The 18,348-nt window shown below is 41.4% G+C and overlaps 1 protein-coding gene across 1 annotated transcript in view; it reads right to left on the reverse strand.

The window, feature by feature from the left end:
* Window positions 1-16,177, reverse strand: part of LOC124716811 (transcription factor HES-4-B-like) — a 67,887-nt gene extending 51,710 nt beyond the window's left edge. Inside the window, exon 1 of the mRNA XM_047243361.1 lies at window positions 16,055-16,177. Coding sequence (XP_047099317.1) covers window positions 16,055-16,177 — 123 coding nt within the window. The remainder of the gene's footprint in view (window positions 1-16,054) is intronic.
* Window positions 16,178-18,348: the final 2,171 nt, after the last annotated feature.

Below are 18,348 nucleotides of genomic sequence, written 5' to 3' on the forward strand. Positions count from 1 at the left end.
GCCCTAAAATGGAACCTTGTGGGACCCCACATGTATTTAGTTCCCAGTTGGATGATGCCTGATAGCAGAGAGCAGTTCGATGGAACCCCAAAATTTCTCGTGAAACTCGGCAAACTTTAGGAACTTTTATTTCACTAAAACCAAGAGAATTTTAAGATGATTTTTCTACCACAGGCAGCATGACTCACTACGTAGCATTGTAGATGCAGATGTAATTGAATGTAGGTTGAAGCAGAAGATGGCTTAAAGAAAAAAGGCAGGTCGGGAGCAAATCAGTAAAGGAAAAGAAGAATTCTGCTTCTGGGTAGCAGCCATGGGAGGTGGGGGGCGGGGGGGAGGGGGGGTAGGCCAGCAGCTGCAGGAGAAATTAGGTCCAGAGCACTAGGTCCCAAGTTTTGGCTCAAATGGCTCTGAGCACTATGCGACTTAACTTCTGAGGTCATCAGTCGCCTAGAACTTAGAACTAATTAAACATAACTAACCTAAGGACATCACACACAACCATGCCTGAGGCAGGATTCGAACCTGCGACTGTAGCTCCCAAGTTTTGTGAAACCAAGTTCTAGCCTTAGCAAGGTGACAGAAAACTTAGGTCAGCTATGCAGGAAGGAAGATCAGGTAATTATAGTAGGGGGAGCAGGAAACAGCCTGGTTATGACTCCAATATATAGTGTTAGGAGTGACCTGGACACAATAGGAGCAGAAACTGGGCACACAAATGTGCAGTTTGCAGAGGTCTTTCAGCACCATGATCGGCCCTGGGTAAACAGTGCTGTAAGGCATCTTAACAGTGAGCTGAACAGGATGCTCCAGACACCGACATCAGGTTGATGCTATTGGTAGATGGGGATACACTATTCTTGGCCTGCACCTAAATAGAAAGATAAGTTAGCTTCTCTATTAACAGATAATGTAAGGGGGAGGGGGCACAGTCACACAAGGGATGATCTCTATGGGGACCAGGCAGACAGGTTTCTTAGGTTAAACCCAAAGTCCAGACAGACAACAATCAAGAAAAATAGAATAAAGAAGCCTCATCTACAGTAATATGGGTAAAGCTAAGGATAGTATCAACTTACTTCAACAAAATATCAGGGGAATAAAAATAAAGCAGTGGAACTCTAAGTGTGTCTAGGTCATCTCAAAAATAAGAACACAGTGTAACTGTGGCGATGGAAATTATTAGTATTAATGCGTATAAATTAGCATCTTACATCTGCAGATGTAGCATGGGTAAAGGAGGAGTTGCCATTTATACGAAATAAGGGTATAAATACAAAACTGTAGAAGTAAGCAAATTTGGTGTCAATCAGCACTTTGAAGTTAAGTCCATGTGAACCGCAGCTAGATAATGTATTGTTGATATTGGCAACAGAGTACAGGTCTCTATTAGGAGACTGAGAGCTATTCATAAAAAGGTTTGACTCTCTATTATGCTGTCTTTCAGACAAAAAGAAGAAGTTATTAACCTGTGATGATTTCAGTGTAAACTTTCTAAGCAATTTTGGTAGGAAACCTGAACTACAAGCTTTGTTAATAACTGAGAATTAGTGATCAATTTGCCTACAAGTATAGCTCAAGACAGTAGCACTCTAGTAGATAATACTTGTACAGCAAGAGGATGTATAATTAAAACATGCTTTGCCTGTGATAGATGGATTATCAGATCATGATACACAATTGATTAACGTACAAATCATAGCAGGCTGCACAGTTCAGAAACCATTAAGTAAAAGTGTAATGTTGCTCAACCCAGTATCTATAAAGCACTTCAGAAAAAGTTTAGGAAATTTTAATTGGGGAGATGTATTAATGAGCCAATGCTAATGATAAATGCAAAGTAGCCTGTCTGTTGACAGATTTATATCCCTTTTTGAACATTGTTTCCTAAAAAAATTACTAAATGTAAAACCAAACAGTTTTCAAATAAACCTTGGATTACTACAGGTATTAAAGTATCTTTAGACAGAAAAAGAAAACACTATGACACAGCAAGAATTAATAAAGATGCAGAAGTAATTTTACATTATAAAAATTATTATAACATACCGAAAAAGTTGTCAGAAAATCAAGAAAGATGTATGTTAGAGATGAAATTAATAACACAGACAACAAAATCAAATCAATATGGAATGGAGTTAGAAGGGAGACAGGAAAAATAATCATTGAGGTAGGTAGTATTACTATTAAAGAGCATGAGACCATCTTAACCAACAGTTAATGTATTTAACAACCATTTACTATGTGTAGGTGAAAAAATTGGAGAGAATAGTACAAAAGAAAATGCCAAACAGTACATGGAAGAGTCAGTTTTGAGAAATCTTACTCAGATTAATTTTCACCTAACAACCTCTTGCATAATAAGGAAAATCACTAAACATTTGAAAATAAATGTTCTATTGGAGTAGATGACATCTCTAACAAGACATAAAAACAATGTGGAGCAGTTACAGCTGACTCACATATGTAATGCATCTCCAGCTCAAGGTATTTTCCCAGACAGGTAAAAACATGTTATTGTCAAGCCTCTAAAAAAAAAGTGGACACCACAGATGTCAATAATTACTGGCCAGTATCCTTACAGCATTTTCAAAAACTGTCGAGTATGTAGTGTACTTAAGGTGGTCAGCCATCTCAACAGTAATGGGATACTTAGCAAATCACAGTTCGGAGCAACATACAGTTTCATGGCACACATACAGTAATACAGTCTTTAAGTAGTAAAATGTCACCTATAGGTATTTTCCGTGACTTATCCAAACCATTCGATTGTGTGAATCATGACATTATATTACAGAAATTACAATCCTATGGTATAAATGGAACCGCATATGAGTGGTTTCAGTCGTATCTACAGAACAGGAAGAAAAAAGTTTCTTTATATGGTTTAAGTGATTTAAGGAAATTTGGCACTTCATGTAACTGGGGTGTTCTGCAAGGTTCGATCATGGGTCCCTATCTGTTCTTGAGGTATGTGGATGACCTCCCTTCTTATCTGAAACAAGAAGCTAAACTGACATTGTTTGCCAATGTTACAACCATCATTATTAATCCAGTAAAAGAAACTCCAATAGAAAATGATACAAATAATGTCTTTGGAAAAGTTATTAACTGGTTTTCTGCCAATGGGCTTTAAAACACAATAGATCCAATTTTCTCCAGCAAGGAGTACAATTTCTTCAATAAATGTAACACATCAACAGAAGTCAGTAGCAGGGGTAGAGCAAACTCAACAGAAGTCAGTAGCGAGGGTAGAGCAAACTAAGTTTTGAGTGTACATATAGACGAGAATCATAATTGGGAAATTCATATTTTGGTTCACCTAACGTGTTATTCCACTAAACCCACAGACTTTTTCGATGAAATTAAGTAATTTTTAAAGTCCATCTATAGCTGGTGAAACGAGAAATGCTATAGGTCTTGGAATAACATAAGTGAAGAAATGACATGTTTATTTTGCACCGAGGATGTGCTTTTTCTTAAGTTACTGACCTTACTTTTCCTTAGTTCTTCACTTAATAAACTTAATAAACCACTCTTTCAGAATCCTCTCGCAACTGCGACTGCACAACATGTTAATGTGGTGAGACTGTGCAAACTCCACTGTGTTTTGGAAAAAGAAGCAAATTTTAACATGGCTGCGAGAGAAACATGTAAGTGTTACTCAAAATTCATCAGTCATGGTGTTTCTCTAAAATGTACAAATGGTTAACAAGCCGGGCGAAAATAAATCGCTGCATTTTCGGCGGAATTCGTTTTAGATGCTAACCAAAGTAGAGGTGACAGATCTTTTTGAATGGTCACCATGCAAGTGTAGGCACTTATACTTACAAAAAGTGTGAGCATAGGTTTCCACTTAGAATGGCACTTCCCCTCCAGCGCTCGGCATTTCCCCTACAGCGCCTGCTCATAACCCCCACCACTACTGTCCTCGCAACGCATGCCCTGCAATGTGTGCATCTACCGGCCTTGGTATTCTTTGTGAGCTCTACAACTGGACTGTTACAGTTAACAGTTCATGTAAATCATGCAGTGGATAACGCTGAAGGGTGTTTTCGGACAGTGCTATTGTCTACAGCAGTTGGACAATGGTATGGAAACACTGCGAGATATGCTTGCTACAACATAAACGTATGTGGATGCTAGCCAAAAGCTGCAGGTGGCGCTGTTATATTTGATCACTAAAGGCACATGTGCAGTATCCTCAATACATCACCGGCCGGGGCGGCCGTGCGGTTCTAGGCGCTACAGTCTTGAACCGCGCACTGCTACGGTCGCAGGTTCAAATCCTGCCTCGGGCATGGATGTGTGTGATGTCCTTAGGTTAGATAGGTTTAAGTAGTTCTAAGTTCTAGGGCACTGATGACCTCAGCAGTTAAGTCCCATAGCGCTCAGAGCCATTTGAACCATTCATTACATCGCTGGTATCAGTCATGCACAGACCAGTGTTGTTTGTTGTTATGAGTGCATCAAGGGAGATCTAAGTGAATTCGAACATGGGCAAATTGTCGTAGTCGAGGTAGCCAAAGTGTCCGGAGTTTCAAGAGGCACCGTGTCGAAGACTTTACCGAATAGAACGAAACTTGGAAAATAAAATCCGCTAAGTCACAATGTGGACGAAAGCATGTATTGAGTGATCGTGACTGACGGTCGTTAACGAGGATTGTAGCGAAAAATGAGACTCTGACAATTGCAAAAGTCAGTGCAGAAGTGATTGTTGGACTCGCAAGTCCTTTCAGCAGCAAAACAACACGAGGGTTGCTCCACAAGCAGGAATTATAGGACGAGTTGGAATTTCAAAAGCATTCACCAGTGATGCAAATGCCCATAACAGGAAAATGTGGTGTGGAAGCCATAAAACCTGGACTATGTAGCAATGGAAGAAACTCATTTGCTCAGATGGGTCTTATTCCACACTGTTTCCAACTTCTGGCCGTGTTTACGTTCTAAGAGCGAAACATGACGGGAATTGGTCGATGATATCGTCAGTCATATTTTGGTATTCCATGGGCCCCATAGTTACTTTGCAAAGTCGCATTTCTGCCAAGGAGTATGTGTCCATTTCCGCTGAACAGGTCCATCCCATGGTACAATGTCTGTTCCCCCACGGTGATGCTGTGATCCAAGATGACAGGGCTCCTGTTCAGTAGACTCGCATCTCACAGGAGTGTTTCTGTGGATACGAGGATGCAGTGTCGCATCTCCCCGGCCACTGTAGTCACCAGACATGAATATTATTGGGCCTTGGTGGTCTACTTTGGAAAGAAAGGCGCGTGATCGCTATCAATCTTCATCATCGTTACCGTGCCGCTATTTCGCAGGAAGAATGGAATAAGATTCTCACGAGAACAATACAGGACCTGTACTTATTCATTCCGAGACGACTGGAAGCTATGTTGAATGCCAACGTTTCTCCCACACCGTTTTAGGCATGATAATGTGTTTGTGGAGTTTCCATATTTGTGTCCACCCCATTACAGGGTGTCCACTTGATAAAGGCTCCACAAACAGGTGTAGCAATTCCGCTGAAACTGCACAATGTAATTTGCGATGTTTGGCTTGAGAACTAGGGTCTCTGCAAAATAGTTTGACGTAACAGTGTGTTTCCGCGAATCGTTGTGGCTGCAGCTCAGTGTTCAGCGTTTAGTGACAATGTATCGCTATTGTTTCGAAGAGCGCGTGTTTCTTGTGAAACAATATTGGATTACTGGTTCCATTAAGACACGTCAGCGAATGTTTGTTGAACGGTCTGGTGACTAGCATATACCGTCTAAATGCTGCACACTATACTTCGTTCATCGTAAGAATAAGCCTGATGTAAACAAACAAAACACGACGATTGCTCAGAAGCCGTAGCACACGTACACTGATGTTTTTACCGCTCTTGGAACTAGGTCCTACTTATGTATGAGATATACGGGGTGTGGTCTTCAAGTAAGTACCGTCTTGAAATTAAAAAAAGACATGCTAAGATATCTCAATAATTTTATTTTTTCATGAAAGTTTGTACCGTAGTCTACTTTTCTACATAATTTCCGTCAATATTGAGGCACTTGGCCTCACAGAAGTCTATCGCCCGACTGGTTAACCACTGCATCACCGCTGTTTTGACTTCGTCATCGTCTTGAAGACGCTGACCGTCCAGGTGTTTCTTCAAGTGCAGGAACAGATGGTAGTCACTGGGCTCAAGATGGGGGCTATACGGATGATGATCTAGATTTTCCCATCGAAAATATGTAATGAGATCTTTGGTCTGATTCGCCACATGCGGACGGGCATTGTCTTGCAGCAAAACGATGCCCTTGCTCAACTTCCATGGACTGTTGCTTTGATTCTGGTGTGACGTAGGCCACCCGTGTTTCATCGTCCGTAACAATTTGGCTTAAGAAATCATCACCGTCGTTGTGGTACTGCTCAAGGAAAGTCAATGCACTGTCTAAACGTTTGGTTTTTTACACATCCGTCAACATTTTCGGTACCCAACGTGCGCACAATTTTTGGTAATTCAAGTGCTAGGTCACAATGCCATACAAAACACTACGAGAAACATTAGGAAAGTCATCCCACAAGAAGGAAATCGTAAAGCGTCTGTTTTCTCTCACCTTATTGTCCACTTTCTGCATCAAACTTTCATTAACGACCGAAGGACGCCCACTCCGTTGTTCATCATGCACATTTGTGCGGCCATCTTCAAATGCTCTCATCCACTTCTTACCATTCCATCACACATAATGTTTTCTCTGTAAACTGCACAGATCTCACGATGAATATCGATCGCTTTTAGGTCTTTAGCACTAAGAAATCTTATGACAGCCCGTACTTCACAGTCGGCGGGACTCACGATTATCGAAGGCATCTTAAACACTCAGTACACAACGTAAACAAGGAAGAATCAGACTGTAATGGCGTCAGTGCGTAGATTAAGGTACAGGCTTTCATGTAAAAATAAAATTATTGAGATATCGTAGAACGTCTTTTTTTAATTTCAAAACGGTACTTACCTAAAAAATCACGCCTCGTATTACTATTAGGTTACGTTAAATTAAACCTTAAGATATTCAAATGTGTTAACAGCCATCAAAGTATTTCTTAATCACGCTATAGCTATGTAGCTTTTACTTCAAAAATAGTGTACAGCCACTGTCTCTGCACTGTTGTGCTCTGATTGTCGCGCTGTTAATACGCAGTATGAAAATGGCTGAGGTTACCTACTGTTCCCTAGCGGAACAGGGTTAAAAAGCGCCGAGATGTACTTAAAGTGTTTCGTAAACTTACGGAGATAATCGGTTTTGATGGAGTGTATTAGATATATCTGAGACACACTCTGATATTGTATGTGTAGCGCTATTTTACTGCCGTTCGTGGTTCGCTGGTTTAAGTCTTGCTTGAGTCATTTCTTTTTCTCGTCACTGCAGAACGTTGGCGGGATATAGAACGGTATGTTATCAAAGAAAAGGAGAAAATGCGGCGCATGGGTGGCTTCGTGGAGCCTGTTGTTGATTGACCACTGCATCAACGTAGCAGATGACAATTCCAGGACTGAAATGTATTTCTCGAATTCGGATAAGGAAGAAGCTAAGAAATTATCCGATGACTGACTGTAATCAATAACTTCATTGGCTTCATTATTCAAAGCTAAGAGATTATCCGATGACTGACTGTAATCAATAACTTCATTGGCTTCATTATTCAATAGCACGGTGAAATCCTTGCAGTAGGCTTCTGTATCACACATACCCCACTCAGAGAAATAACCCTGTGTTTGAGTAAGGAATTTTCATCACCCCTGTTTGTAATTAGAATACTATGTAAGGTAAGAGCGAGAGCATTTTATGCTTTCCGTCTGGTCACCTAAGAAGCGCGCGGTAGTGTTGGAGTTTTGCCGAATATTATTTCATTCTTTTTAAAAATTAAATGACATTCGAAGCTATATTGTTTCTGGTAGAAACCGACCCACGGGAAGATCACTTTGGATTCCGTAGAAATGTTGGAACATGCGAGGCAATACTGACCCTACGACTTATCTTAGAAAATAGATTAAGGAAAGGCAAACCTACGTTTCTAGCATTTGTAGACTTAGTTAGAGAAAGCTTTTGACAATGTTGACGGAATACTCTCTTACAAATTCTGAAGGTGGCAGGGGTAAAATACAGGGAGCGAAAGGCTATTTACAATTTGTACAGAAACCAGATGGCAGTTATAAGAGTCGAGGGGCATGAAAGGGAAGCAGTGGTTGGGAAGGGAGTGAGACAGGGTTGTAGCCTATCCCCGATGTTATTCAATCTGTATATTGAGCAAGCAGTAAAGGAAACAAAAGGAAAATTCGGAGTAGGTATTAAAATCCATGGAGAAGAAATAAAAACTTTGAGGTTCGCCGATGACATTGAAATTCTGTCAGAGACATCAAAGGACCTGGAAGAGCAGCTGAACGGAACGGACCGTGTCTTGAAAGGAGGATATCAACAAAAGCAAAACGAGGATAATGGAATGTAGTCGAATTAAATCGGGTGATGCTGCGGGAATTAGATTAGGAAATGAGACGCTTAAAGTAGTAAATGAGTTTTGCTATTTGGGAAGCAAAATAACTGGTGATGGTCGAATTAGACAGGATATAAAATGCAGACTGGCAATGGTAAGGAAAGCGTTTCTGAAGAAGAGAAATTTGTTAACATCGAGTATAGATTTAAGTGTCAGTAAGTCTTATCTGAAAGTATTTGTATGGAGTGCAGTCATGTATGGAAGTGAAACGTGGACGATAAATAATTTAGACAAGAAGAGAATAGAAGCTTTCGAAATGTGGTTCTACAGAAGAATGCTGAACATTAGATGGGTAGATCACATAACTAATGAGGAGGTATTGAATAGAATTGGGGAGAAGAGAAACTTCTGGCACAACTTGACTAGAAGAAGGGATCGTTTGGTAGAACATATTCTGAGGCATCAAGGGATCACCAATTTAGTGGAGGGTAAAAATCGTCGAGGGAGACCAAGAGATGAATACACTAACCAGATTCAGAAGGAAGTAGGTTGCAGTAGGTACTGGGAGATAAAGAAGCTTGCACAGGATAAAGTAGCATGGAGAGCTGCATCAAACCAGTCTCAGGACTGAAGACCGCAACAACAACAACATTGTTTCTTTGCTCGTTTCTTTTTACCTCCGAACTGCAACTGCTCACACCATCGCAGGTTAGTAGGACCGCTGGCTGGCCATTGCTGTCTAAGTCTAATGCGCCGGTAAAGCTGTTGTCCCCCATTATAGCTCAGTCTACGTGCATGTAACACAACACAAAACGTATCATTATGATCCTATTTGAGTGCACTGGTCACAGCTTGACTTCCTCTCCACGTGAAACGAAATCCAATGAGAGTCAAGGAATCGCCGAAGAATAAATGACTTAATGTTTACATCAGGTTTATTCTTATGATAAACAAGAGTATAAAGTTAGTGAACAAAGTGGTGGAACGGTGTTGGATCTTCACGGCCGGGGATGCGCGCCATTATAGGAAGAAAAAGTGACTGACGTGAAACAAGGATTTGTTGGCCTCTCCTGCAAAGTCTGTTCGACGTTTATCTTAGGAATGTGGAATGTCACGGAGCACATGTAACGGAGCTGCGATGAAATCCCGCAAGTATCCACACACGTTTACAGTTGTTCAGGAACTGAATGTAATGACAAAGACAAACTCATTTCATTTTGTCGTTGCTTTCAGAGAAAACTGTTTTCTAGAACACTTAATTCTAGGTGTACTTAAGAATTTAACATCCAATGAATGAAGTGGTTAAATAATAACTAGATGTACTGTGCAGTATAACCTAAAAGCAACTAAGGTAATGATATCACAAAATGAATAATAGGACGACACGTTACAGTTAAGCAAATTGATTCAAATGGCTATAAGCACTATGGGACTTAACATCTTAGGTCATTAGTCCCCTAGACTTAGAACTACTTAAACCTAACTAAACTAAGGACATCACACACATCCTTGCGCGAGGCAAGATTCGAACCTGCGACCGTAGCGGTCGCGCGGTTCCAGACTGAAGCGCCTAGAACCTCTCGGCCACACCGGCCTGCTCATATCTTCTGTTGGAAATATCGATATACCTATTTTTATTAACTGTCCTGGTGTATATTACCGGAAATTTGTATTGCTGTACGCATTTAAAAAAGAATGTTTGCGCTGTACTGAAAATTTACGTGCTAGAGGTAGGCGTAGTGTAAAGTGGTGCGTATTGTGCAAGCTGTTTGCTGTTCCCCTCTGGATCTATGATGCTATGATCCACTGCCACCTGGCATTGACGCCACGGCATTTTCATGTGCAGTGCCTCCTACGCTTCACGACTTATATCAACCCGTAACCCTCTTCTCGGTTACTGTATTGTACTGTAGCACAAAATGTGCGACTTGTAAATGGTATACACAAACTTTCCGTACGAATCAATCTATCTGTTAGACAAAATCGCATCAGAATCCGTGGAGTAGTTTCCGAAGGAAAAACGGTTCAAAATGGTTCAAATGGCTCTGAGCACTATGGGACTTAACATCTGTGGTCATCAGTCCCCTAGAACTTAGAACTACTTAAACCTAACTAACCTAAGGACATCGCACACATCCATGCCCGAGGTAGTATTCGAACCTGCGACCGCAGCGGTAACGCCGTTCCAGACGGAAGCGCCTAGAACCGCACGGCCACACCGGCCGGCCAGGAAAAACGGGACGTCTGACTTGAATTCATCATTGTTTAGCCAGTTTCCATGAAATATTTATAAATTAACCCATAAACTTTTAGTCAATTTATTGAAGTGCGTATTAAAATCCTCAGAACAGGTGCTGAGATTAGCATTCACATGCAGACGGAGAACTCGTTGGGCGACATTTTCTTACTGATATAGTACAACATAAAATCTATACATATAATAAAATTACAACTGGCCGATTCTGTACATGGGAGATATTTAACAAAACTTAATGTGAGGGGCTTTCAGAACAGTAATGTAAGCCAAAACAATTACTTTTAAAATTTTTGTTTATTTGTCTGTCTGTCCGTATGTCTGTAGGAGCAAAAACTGTTGCGCGAAATTTGATGCGGTTTTCACAGTTGTATTGCTAGATGTTGTAATATTATTCGATTACAGCTACTTTGCATGTGAGATATTTGTCATTAAAGAAAAGGGCAGCCAACGAGGTGTAGTTCGTGAAGATGCTAAGCATCACAGCGCGAGAGTAAAGAGATGATTTTTATTTTTTATTTTTTTTTAATATGCGCCTACACCAAAACGCGCGGCTAGCGTTTAAATACTCTAAATAAACACTATGACCCTCTGGGCGCAAATATTTAAAATCATTGCCGCAACGCTTCATAGCAAGAAGCTGCGAAACAGAAGAAAGAACAATCTATCTTTTGTTAAGAAATATTCTAGAGACTTCATTATCACTTTACTTTTGGTCGCCGACATGTTAATACGTACTACACAGCATTGCTACAAGTTGTATTTTTATGTTGTGTAAAAACTATGTGAAACGACGAACAAACATTTCGGTAACTCGTGTGTGGATACAATGTACTTACGCACACGCAAGGACATTTAATTTTAAGAAGGAACGGACTGACAAAGCATCGATTATTGGACTGCGCCGTTTACAAAAGAAATATCAGATGTAAGTCTTACATTTATTGTGTATTTGTCAATGTGCAGTAGTTTAAAGCCAATTTGTTCAAAACATATTAATATTTTACGATGCAGTAATTTTCTCTCACTAACCAAAAATGATGTTCAAATTGTATATGAGCTTTGTTACAGGTTCGCTCTTTATCACGGTGTTTCGATTGTATTTGGGAGACCACTAATGTGTTCAACTTCCGATCTGTTAATCTTTCCCTTACGAAATTCCACTAATTTGCTTTCATTTCCATTTTTATATTCAAATAGTTCCCTAAGGCATTTTCATCTAAGATGCTGATTGCGTGAAGGCAATCCGGGTCAAAAGGTCAATTATTCGCGTAATCAATCCGTACGTCTCCTGAACACAATCGAGAACCGACGCAACGGTGATCAATTAATAATCTCTCTCTCTTTTAAAGTCGTACTAAAAAGCTGCCACACAGGATAGCCTAAGTACGCAATATAGCGTTAGGTTGTATTTTGTCAGTAAATATTACCAACCAAAAGTTACAGCATCACTACTATTAATAATAATCAAGCTCCTAACGCCAGAATGTCTAACTTAAAATCTAGTAATGTTTCCTCTTCATATGCTGCCTAGTAGCCGCGTTCTCTGTAAATACAGGGTGCTTTCTTTAATTGGGTCAGTCTCGGGAAATCGGAATCTGTAGGTTATACGGGGAAACTGTCTTAGGAAAACAATTTTGCCGTAATCAGATTATCGGCCAAGCGAGAGTTGTCCATGAAAATGAGTAAAACTGTCAAAACTTTTTATTGTGTGTATCGACCCAAGTTTCATTATACGGTAAGAAAAAATCGTGACAGCAGCAGTTTTTTAAACTGAACTGAATAAAGCAGGGTAGAAATGACAGAATCCGAAAAGAGTAGTACTTTGGAACGTTGTACCATAATAATAATAATAATAATAACAGTTAACAAATTAACCCCGTTATTCATAGACATTCTTGAATTCAGTCTTGAACCGATGTCACTATTATAGTTGACAAGTTTGTTGAGCAGTAATATGCCTTCCTAGAACGGTCTGTTGGTATTTCATACTTCAAATAACTGTATCTGTGATCAGAAACATATCAGTTCTTTACTGCTGCATTCTACTGACAGTTTTATATTCCGTTTTCATATTTGTTTTTTTCTTTCGCCGATAATAAGCTTCAGGATTTTTCAAAATTCATGCTGCTTCAAGATCCACATGGACGATGTAGCGGGCAAAAGCAAGTATATAATATATTTATGATATGTAGTTATACAACGTAAACTATAAAACCGTTCCATAAAACCTGAAACCTCTTCAGCACCGCCACCAAAAATCATTTGAAAAAAAAAAAAAAAAAAAAAAGAACACTAGCTACTGAAGTTAGGAAATCTAATATCTACATCTACGTCTATAAGGCTACTCTGCACATCACAGCTAAGTGCCTTGCAGAGGGTTCACTTGAACCACATTAGCACAAATTCTCTTTTATCCCACACAGGAGAAGCGTGTGGAAAAAACGCACACCAAAATACTTCCGCACTCGGAGGGGAAAGTTGATGGGTGAAATTTCGTGAGAAGATTCCGCCACAACGAAAAACAACCCCAAATCCTATATCATGTCCGCGACACTCTCTCCCCTATTTCTCGATAGTACAAAATGTGTTGCCCTTCTTTATACTTTCTCGATGTATTCCGTTAATCCTATGTGGTAAGGATCCCACACCGCGCAGCAGTACTACAAAAGAGGACGTACAAGCGTAAAGTAGGCACTCTCTTTGATAGATCTATTGCATTTTCTAAGTGTTCTCATCAATCAATCGTATCCGAAATTTAAGGGATTGCTTCTAGCACTCATATGGATGATCTCACACTTTTCATTATTTAGGGTCAGTTGTCAATTTTCTCACCATACTGATACCTTTCCTAAATCGTTTTGCAGTTTGTATTGATCTTCTGATGACTTTATAAGACGATAAACGATAGCATCATCTGCAAACGACCTAAGACGGATGCTCAGATTGTCTCCTAAATCGTTTATATAGCTAAGGAACACCAGAGGGCCTATACCACAACCTTGGGGAAAGCCAGAAATTACTTGTGTTTTACTCGATGACTTTTCGTCAATTACTACGAACTGTGTCCTTACTACGAGCTGCGACCTTTCTGACAGAAAATCACGAATCCAATCGCACAACTGAGACGACATTCCATACGCACGCGATCTTACTACAAGCGGCTTTTGACATACGGTCTCAAAAACCTTATGCAAATCCAGAAATACAGAAGAAAAATGTAATCCCTTGTCGATAGCATTCAACACTTTGTGTGATCTTGTTGTGTTTGAGAAGAATGATTTTTCCTAATCCGTATTGACTATGTGTCAACAGACCGTTCTCTCGAGATTATTTATAATGTTCGAGTAGAATATATGTTCCAAAATCTTGCCGCATATCGACGTTAAGACATGAAGAGCTGCAACATACTTTAAGTAAAATGTAGCCACTCTTTGATAGTCAATATTAATGGAACAGAATGGCATACCGTTTCAATACTTGCACGGGGTGGAAGGTAATTTCATGTGCTCAACGTGACACCAATCACCAGCCGAACAACATCGATGCCGCTGAACTGTTGTCGAACTACGGCAGTCGGTGTTGGCCGGTGTATAGACGCACAGGACGCCTCGATGGTTTCTCGTAGCTCGTTCACTGCGGCCCGCTTCTGTTTAACTTCATTTTTCAAGGTCCCCTGTTAGCAGTCAAGAGTTGTAAGGTCTGGAGACTATGGTGGGTACTCAAGTGCTCCTCTTCCACGTATACATCGTCCAGATAGATTTTCATCCAAATGGGCTCTGTGGTAGTGAGACGGAGTGCCATCTTGTTGTGGTAAAATCTTTCATTTCCAAACACCTCTCGGATGGCGGGTAAAATTAGGTAAAATCAATGTTTGCAGTATGTGAAGATACTCCTCACCAGCTACGGTACCTTCAAAGAAAAATGGGCCAGTCAAACCACACGGTAAATTAGCATGTTTGTCCTTGTAAACGCGAGGATTTTCAGGAGATCAGTTCTTGCAGTCGTGTCGGTGTACAGTACCGTTCACTTTGAATGGCACCTAGTCAGACCAAATAACCATCCCTGCATACCGTACATCTCGCGAAGTATGCCTCAAACCATTTGCAGTACTCCATCCTCCGGTCCGTATCGTCCCCGTTTATAGCATGCAGCGATCTTGGAATGTACACTTTCCACTTTGCAGCCTTCATAATTCATCCTACACTGTACCGCACAAGCGGCTCGTAGTAAAATTGCGTCCTTTTGGGATATCGTCTCAGTTATGTGACTGGATTTGCGATTTCCTGTCAGAGAGGTCACAGTTCGTAGTAATTGACGGAATGTACACTTTCCACTTTGCAGCCTTCATAATTCATCCTACACTGTACCGCACAAGCGGCTCGTAGTAAAATTGCGTCCTTTTGGGATATCGTCTCAGTTATGTGACTGGATTTGCGATTTCCTGTCAGAGAGGTCACAGTTCGTAGTAATTGACGGAAAGTCATCGAGTAAAACAGAAGTGATTTCGGGCGTTCCCCAAGGTGGTGTTATAGGCTCTTTGCTGTTCCTTATCTATATAAACGATTTGTGAGGCAATCTGAGCAGCCGTCTTCGGTTGTTTGCAGATGACGCTGTCGTTTAACGACTAACAAAGTCATCAGAAGATCGAAACAAACTGCAAAACGATTTAGAAAAAATATCTGAATGGTGCGAAAAGTGGGAGTTGACCATAAATAACGAAAAGTGTGAGGTCATCCACATGAGTACTAAAAGGAACTCGTTAAACTTCGGTTACACGATAAATCAGTCTATTCTAAAAGCCGTAAATTCAACCAAATACCTAGGTATTACAATTTCGAATACTTAACCCTTTAGTGACCAAATTATTTCCGGAAGTTGTTGACACTTTAGCTAGTGACACTTTATTGGGCTAAGAAACCGTTCATAAAATCGTAATTTAAATTTTGAAAGTGAGAGTTTAGCCTACGAGTATAAAAAAATTAGTGGGAACTATTGTTCCCACCGAACTCTGGAGTAACTTCAATTGATAATTTTAAAAAATGTGTTTCCTTTATTTTTCAGTACAAAAATATGTTAAACATTACATTTATATTTGTATTAGTTCATACTGTCCTTTGAGTTCACTAAGGTGATGTACTATGGCACTTAGAGAAGCATGATGCTACACACGAAGGTTCACGACAGTTGCTACACATTATTTTTGTTCTCTTTTCTTTGTTCTTGGTGCTACATTGGCGGCATCTTCTGTTTGTTGTACCTCTTGTAGGGAAATGTGTCCAACTTTCTCCGGACAAACTTCATCTGGTACTCCAGACACACCTCTTTTTGGCGTTTCAAAGGCCTTCCTCTTCTCTTACGACTTGAGAAGCCAGAGATCAGCTGCCTTGCCAAGTGCGATCTAAATGTTAGCTGGTCTGCTTCTGTCTTCTGTAGCTTCCACATAACGTAGGAATTGACAACTGCCAGATCCACAAGAAAGAAAAACAGTCTGTGCCACCACTTTCATGAACGACGGCCTACAGCATACCGTTCACGCAGCTGATCAAATCTATCCACTCCTCCCATTATTTTATTATACTCTGCCACAGCCAATGGGCAGAATACTTCACTTCTGCTTCCACTAACTTACCTTGTAATATTTATGTAATTTTCAGTCAAATCCAGCAAATATACACGAATACTATCTCCCTCATAAATATAAAAGTAGATAAATACAACACAAGTCACTTCACACGCAAAAGGAAAGCACACTATCCAAAAAAACGCTGTAGCGGTCGAAGCAGTGGCTCGTTTTCACGCGGGAACTGCGTTTCGGGATTGATTGACTCACAAGGTAGAAATACAACAGCTTTCGCCAAAACGTTGACAAGTTAGCGCACTCTAACAGAGATGGTAGCACGCGTTAGAAGTGGGAACACGGATTACAACTGAACTTACAGCGAAAACAAATAAGTGGGAACTATAGTTCCCACTGGTCACTAAAGGAATAAATTGGAAAGAACACACAGAAAATGTTGTGGGGAAGGCTAACCAAAGACTGCGTTTTACTGGCAGCACACTTTGAAAATGTAACAGACCTACTAAGGATCCACCAACACTACGCTTGTCCGTCCTCTTTTAGAATACTGCTGCGCGGTGTGGGATCCTTACGAGATAGGACTGACGAAGTACTTGGAAAACGTTCGAAGAAAAGCAGCACGTTTTGTATTATCGCCAAATATGAGAGTGTCACAGAAATGATACAGGGTTTGGACTAGAAATCATTAAAAGAAAGGCGTTTTTCGTTGCGACGGAACCTTCTCACGAAATTCCAATCACCAACTTTCCACTCCGAATGCGTAAATATTTTGTTGACACCGACCTACATAGGGCGGAACGATCACCACGATAAAATAAGGGAAATCAGAGCTCGTACGGAAAGATATAGATGTTCATTCTTTCTGCGCGCTATACGAGATTGGAATAATAGAGAATTGTGAAGGTGGTACGATGAACCCTCTGTCAGGCACTTAAATGTGATTTGCAGAGTATCCATGTAGATGTAGATGTAGATCCTATGGTTGCTCGGCTTACCCCTCTTTCACTGTGCTGCACAATTTTTGAGGTGACCTAGTAAAATGTTGCAACACAGGAGCGCTGGACGCTGGATTTGTTGATGTTTTTGGTCGGCGAGACTTTTCCTTATGCACATCCTGAAAAGTACCGTTAGCTTCAAATTTACCACGAATGCGATAAACTGTTGTACGTGTTGGTGGCTGAGTTCAGAACACATTACGCCATTGCCGTTGTGCCTCCATCATGTTTCCGTACTTCCAGTAACACTTGCGCTGTTCAAACAACAACGCGCGCGAAGATCTGTTGAGAAAACAATGGATCACACTACCACGCAAAATTGCAACGATATGTCATTTTGTTCCAAAGATATTATGTATCAACGATGTCTACTTTTTCCTGGACCCGTGTGCTTAATAGAGAAATCGACTACGGTACGAACGTAAATGGGTGTGCACGGCGAGAGTACTGGTGGAAGGCAGGCTCGCAGAGCGTGGGCGGCGCAGCAGCGAACTTTCGGGGCACCCTGTGCGGCGCGGGGCGGCGCACGACTTGCGGGGCGGCGTGTGGCGGCCGGCGGCGCGCGCCACCTCAATTACTGGCTGGCGGCCGCGCCGAGCGCCGGGCCGGGGCTTCCCCGCCGCGCCGCGCCGGCCTGCAGGCCTGCCAACCCACCCCACCGCCAGCCGCCCTTTTGTGAGCGCGCGCGCCCAGCGCGGCCGGGTGGCGGCCCTGGCTGCGGAGCGGCAGCCCGCCAGCCGCCGGGTTTCAATCACACCCACACCGGCGCGACGCGCGCGCGCACACACGCACACACACACACACACACACACAGGCGTCGCTTTGACGGCGCCGCTGCTGCTGCCGCTACCGCTGGCGAGACGCCGACGCCCGCCGCAGCGGCAGCAGCCGCCGCTGCGATTCTTTAACAAGGCGCGCCGGAACCAACAGCCAGCGCAGCGCGCAACACACTTCTCTCTTTTTTTTATTTCCACTTTTTTTCCTGTTCCGGCGCAGTCAATAACAAATAATTGAATACCCGATTTCAAAACAGCTGGCAT

The sequence above is a fragment of the Schistocerca piceifrons genome, chromosome 9 (genome assembly GCF_021461385.2).
Source record: "Schistocerca piceifrons isolate TAMUIC-IGC-003096 chromosome 9, iqSchPice1.1, whole genome shotgun sequence".
Taxonomy (NCBI): domain Eukaryota; kingdom Metazoa; phylum Arthropoda; class Insecta; order Orthoptera; family Acrididae; genus Schistocerca; species Schistocerca piceifrons.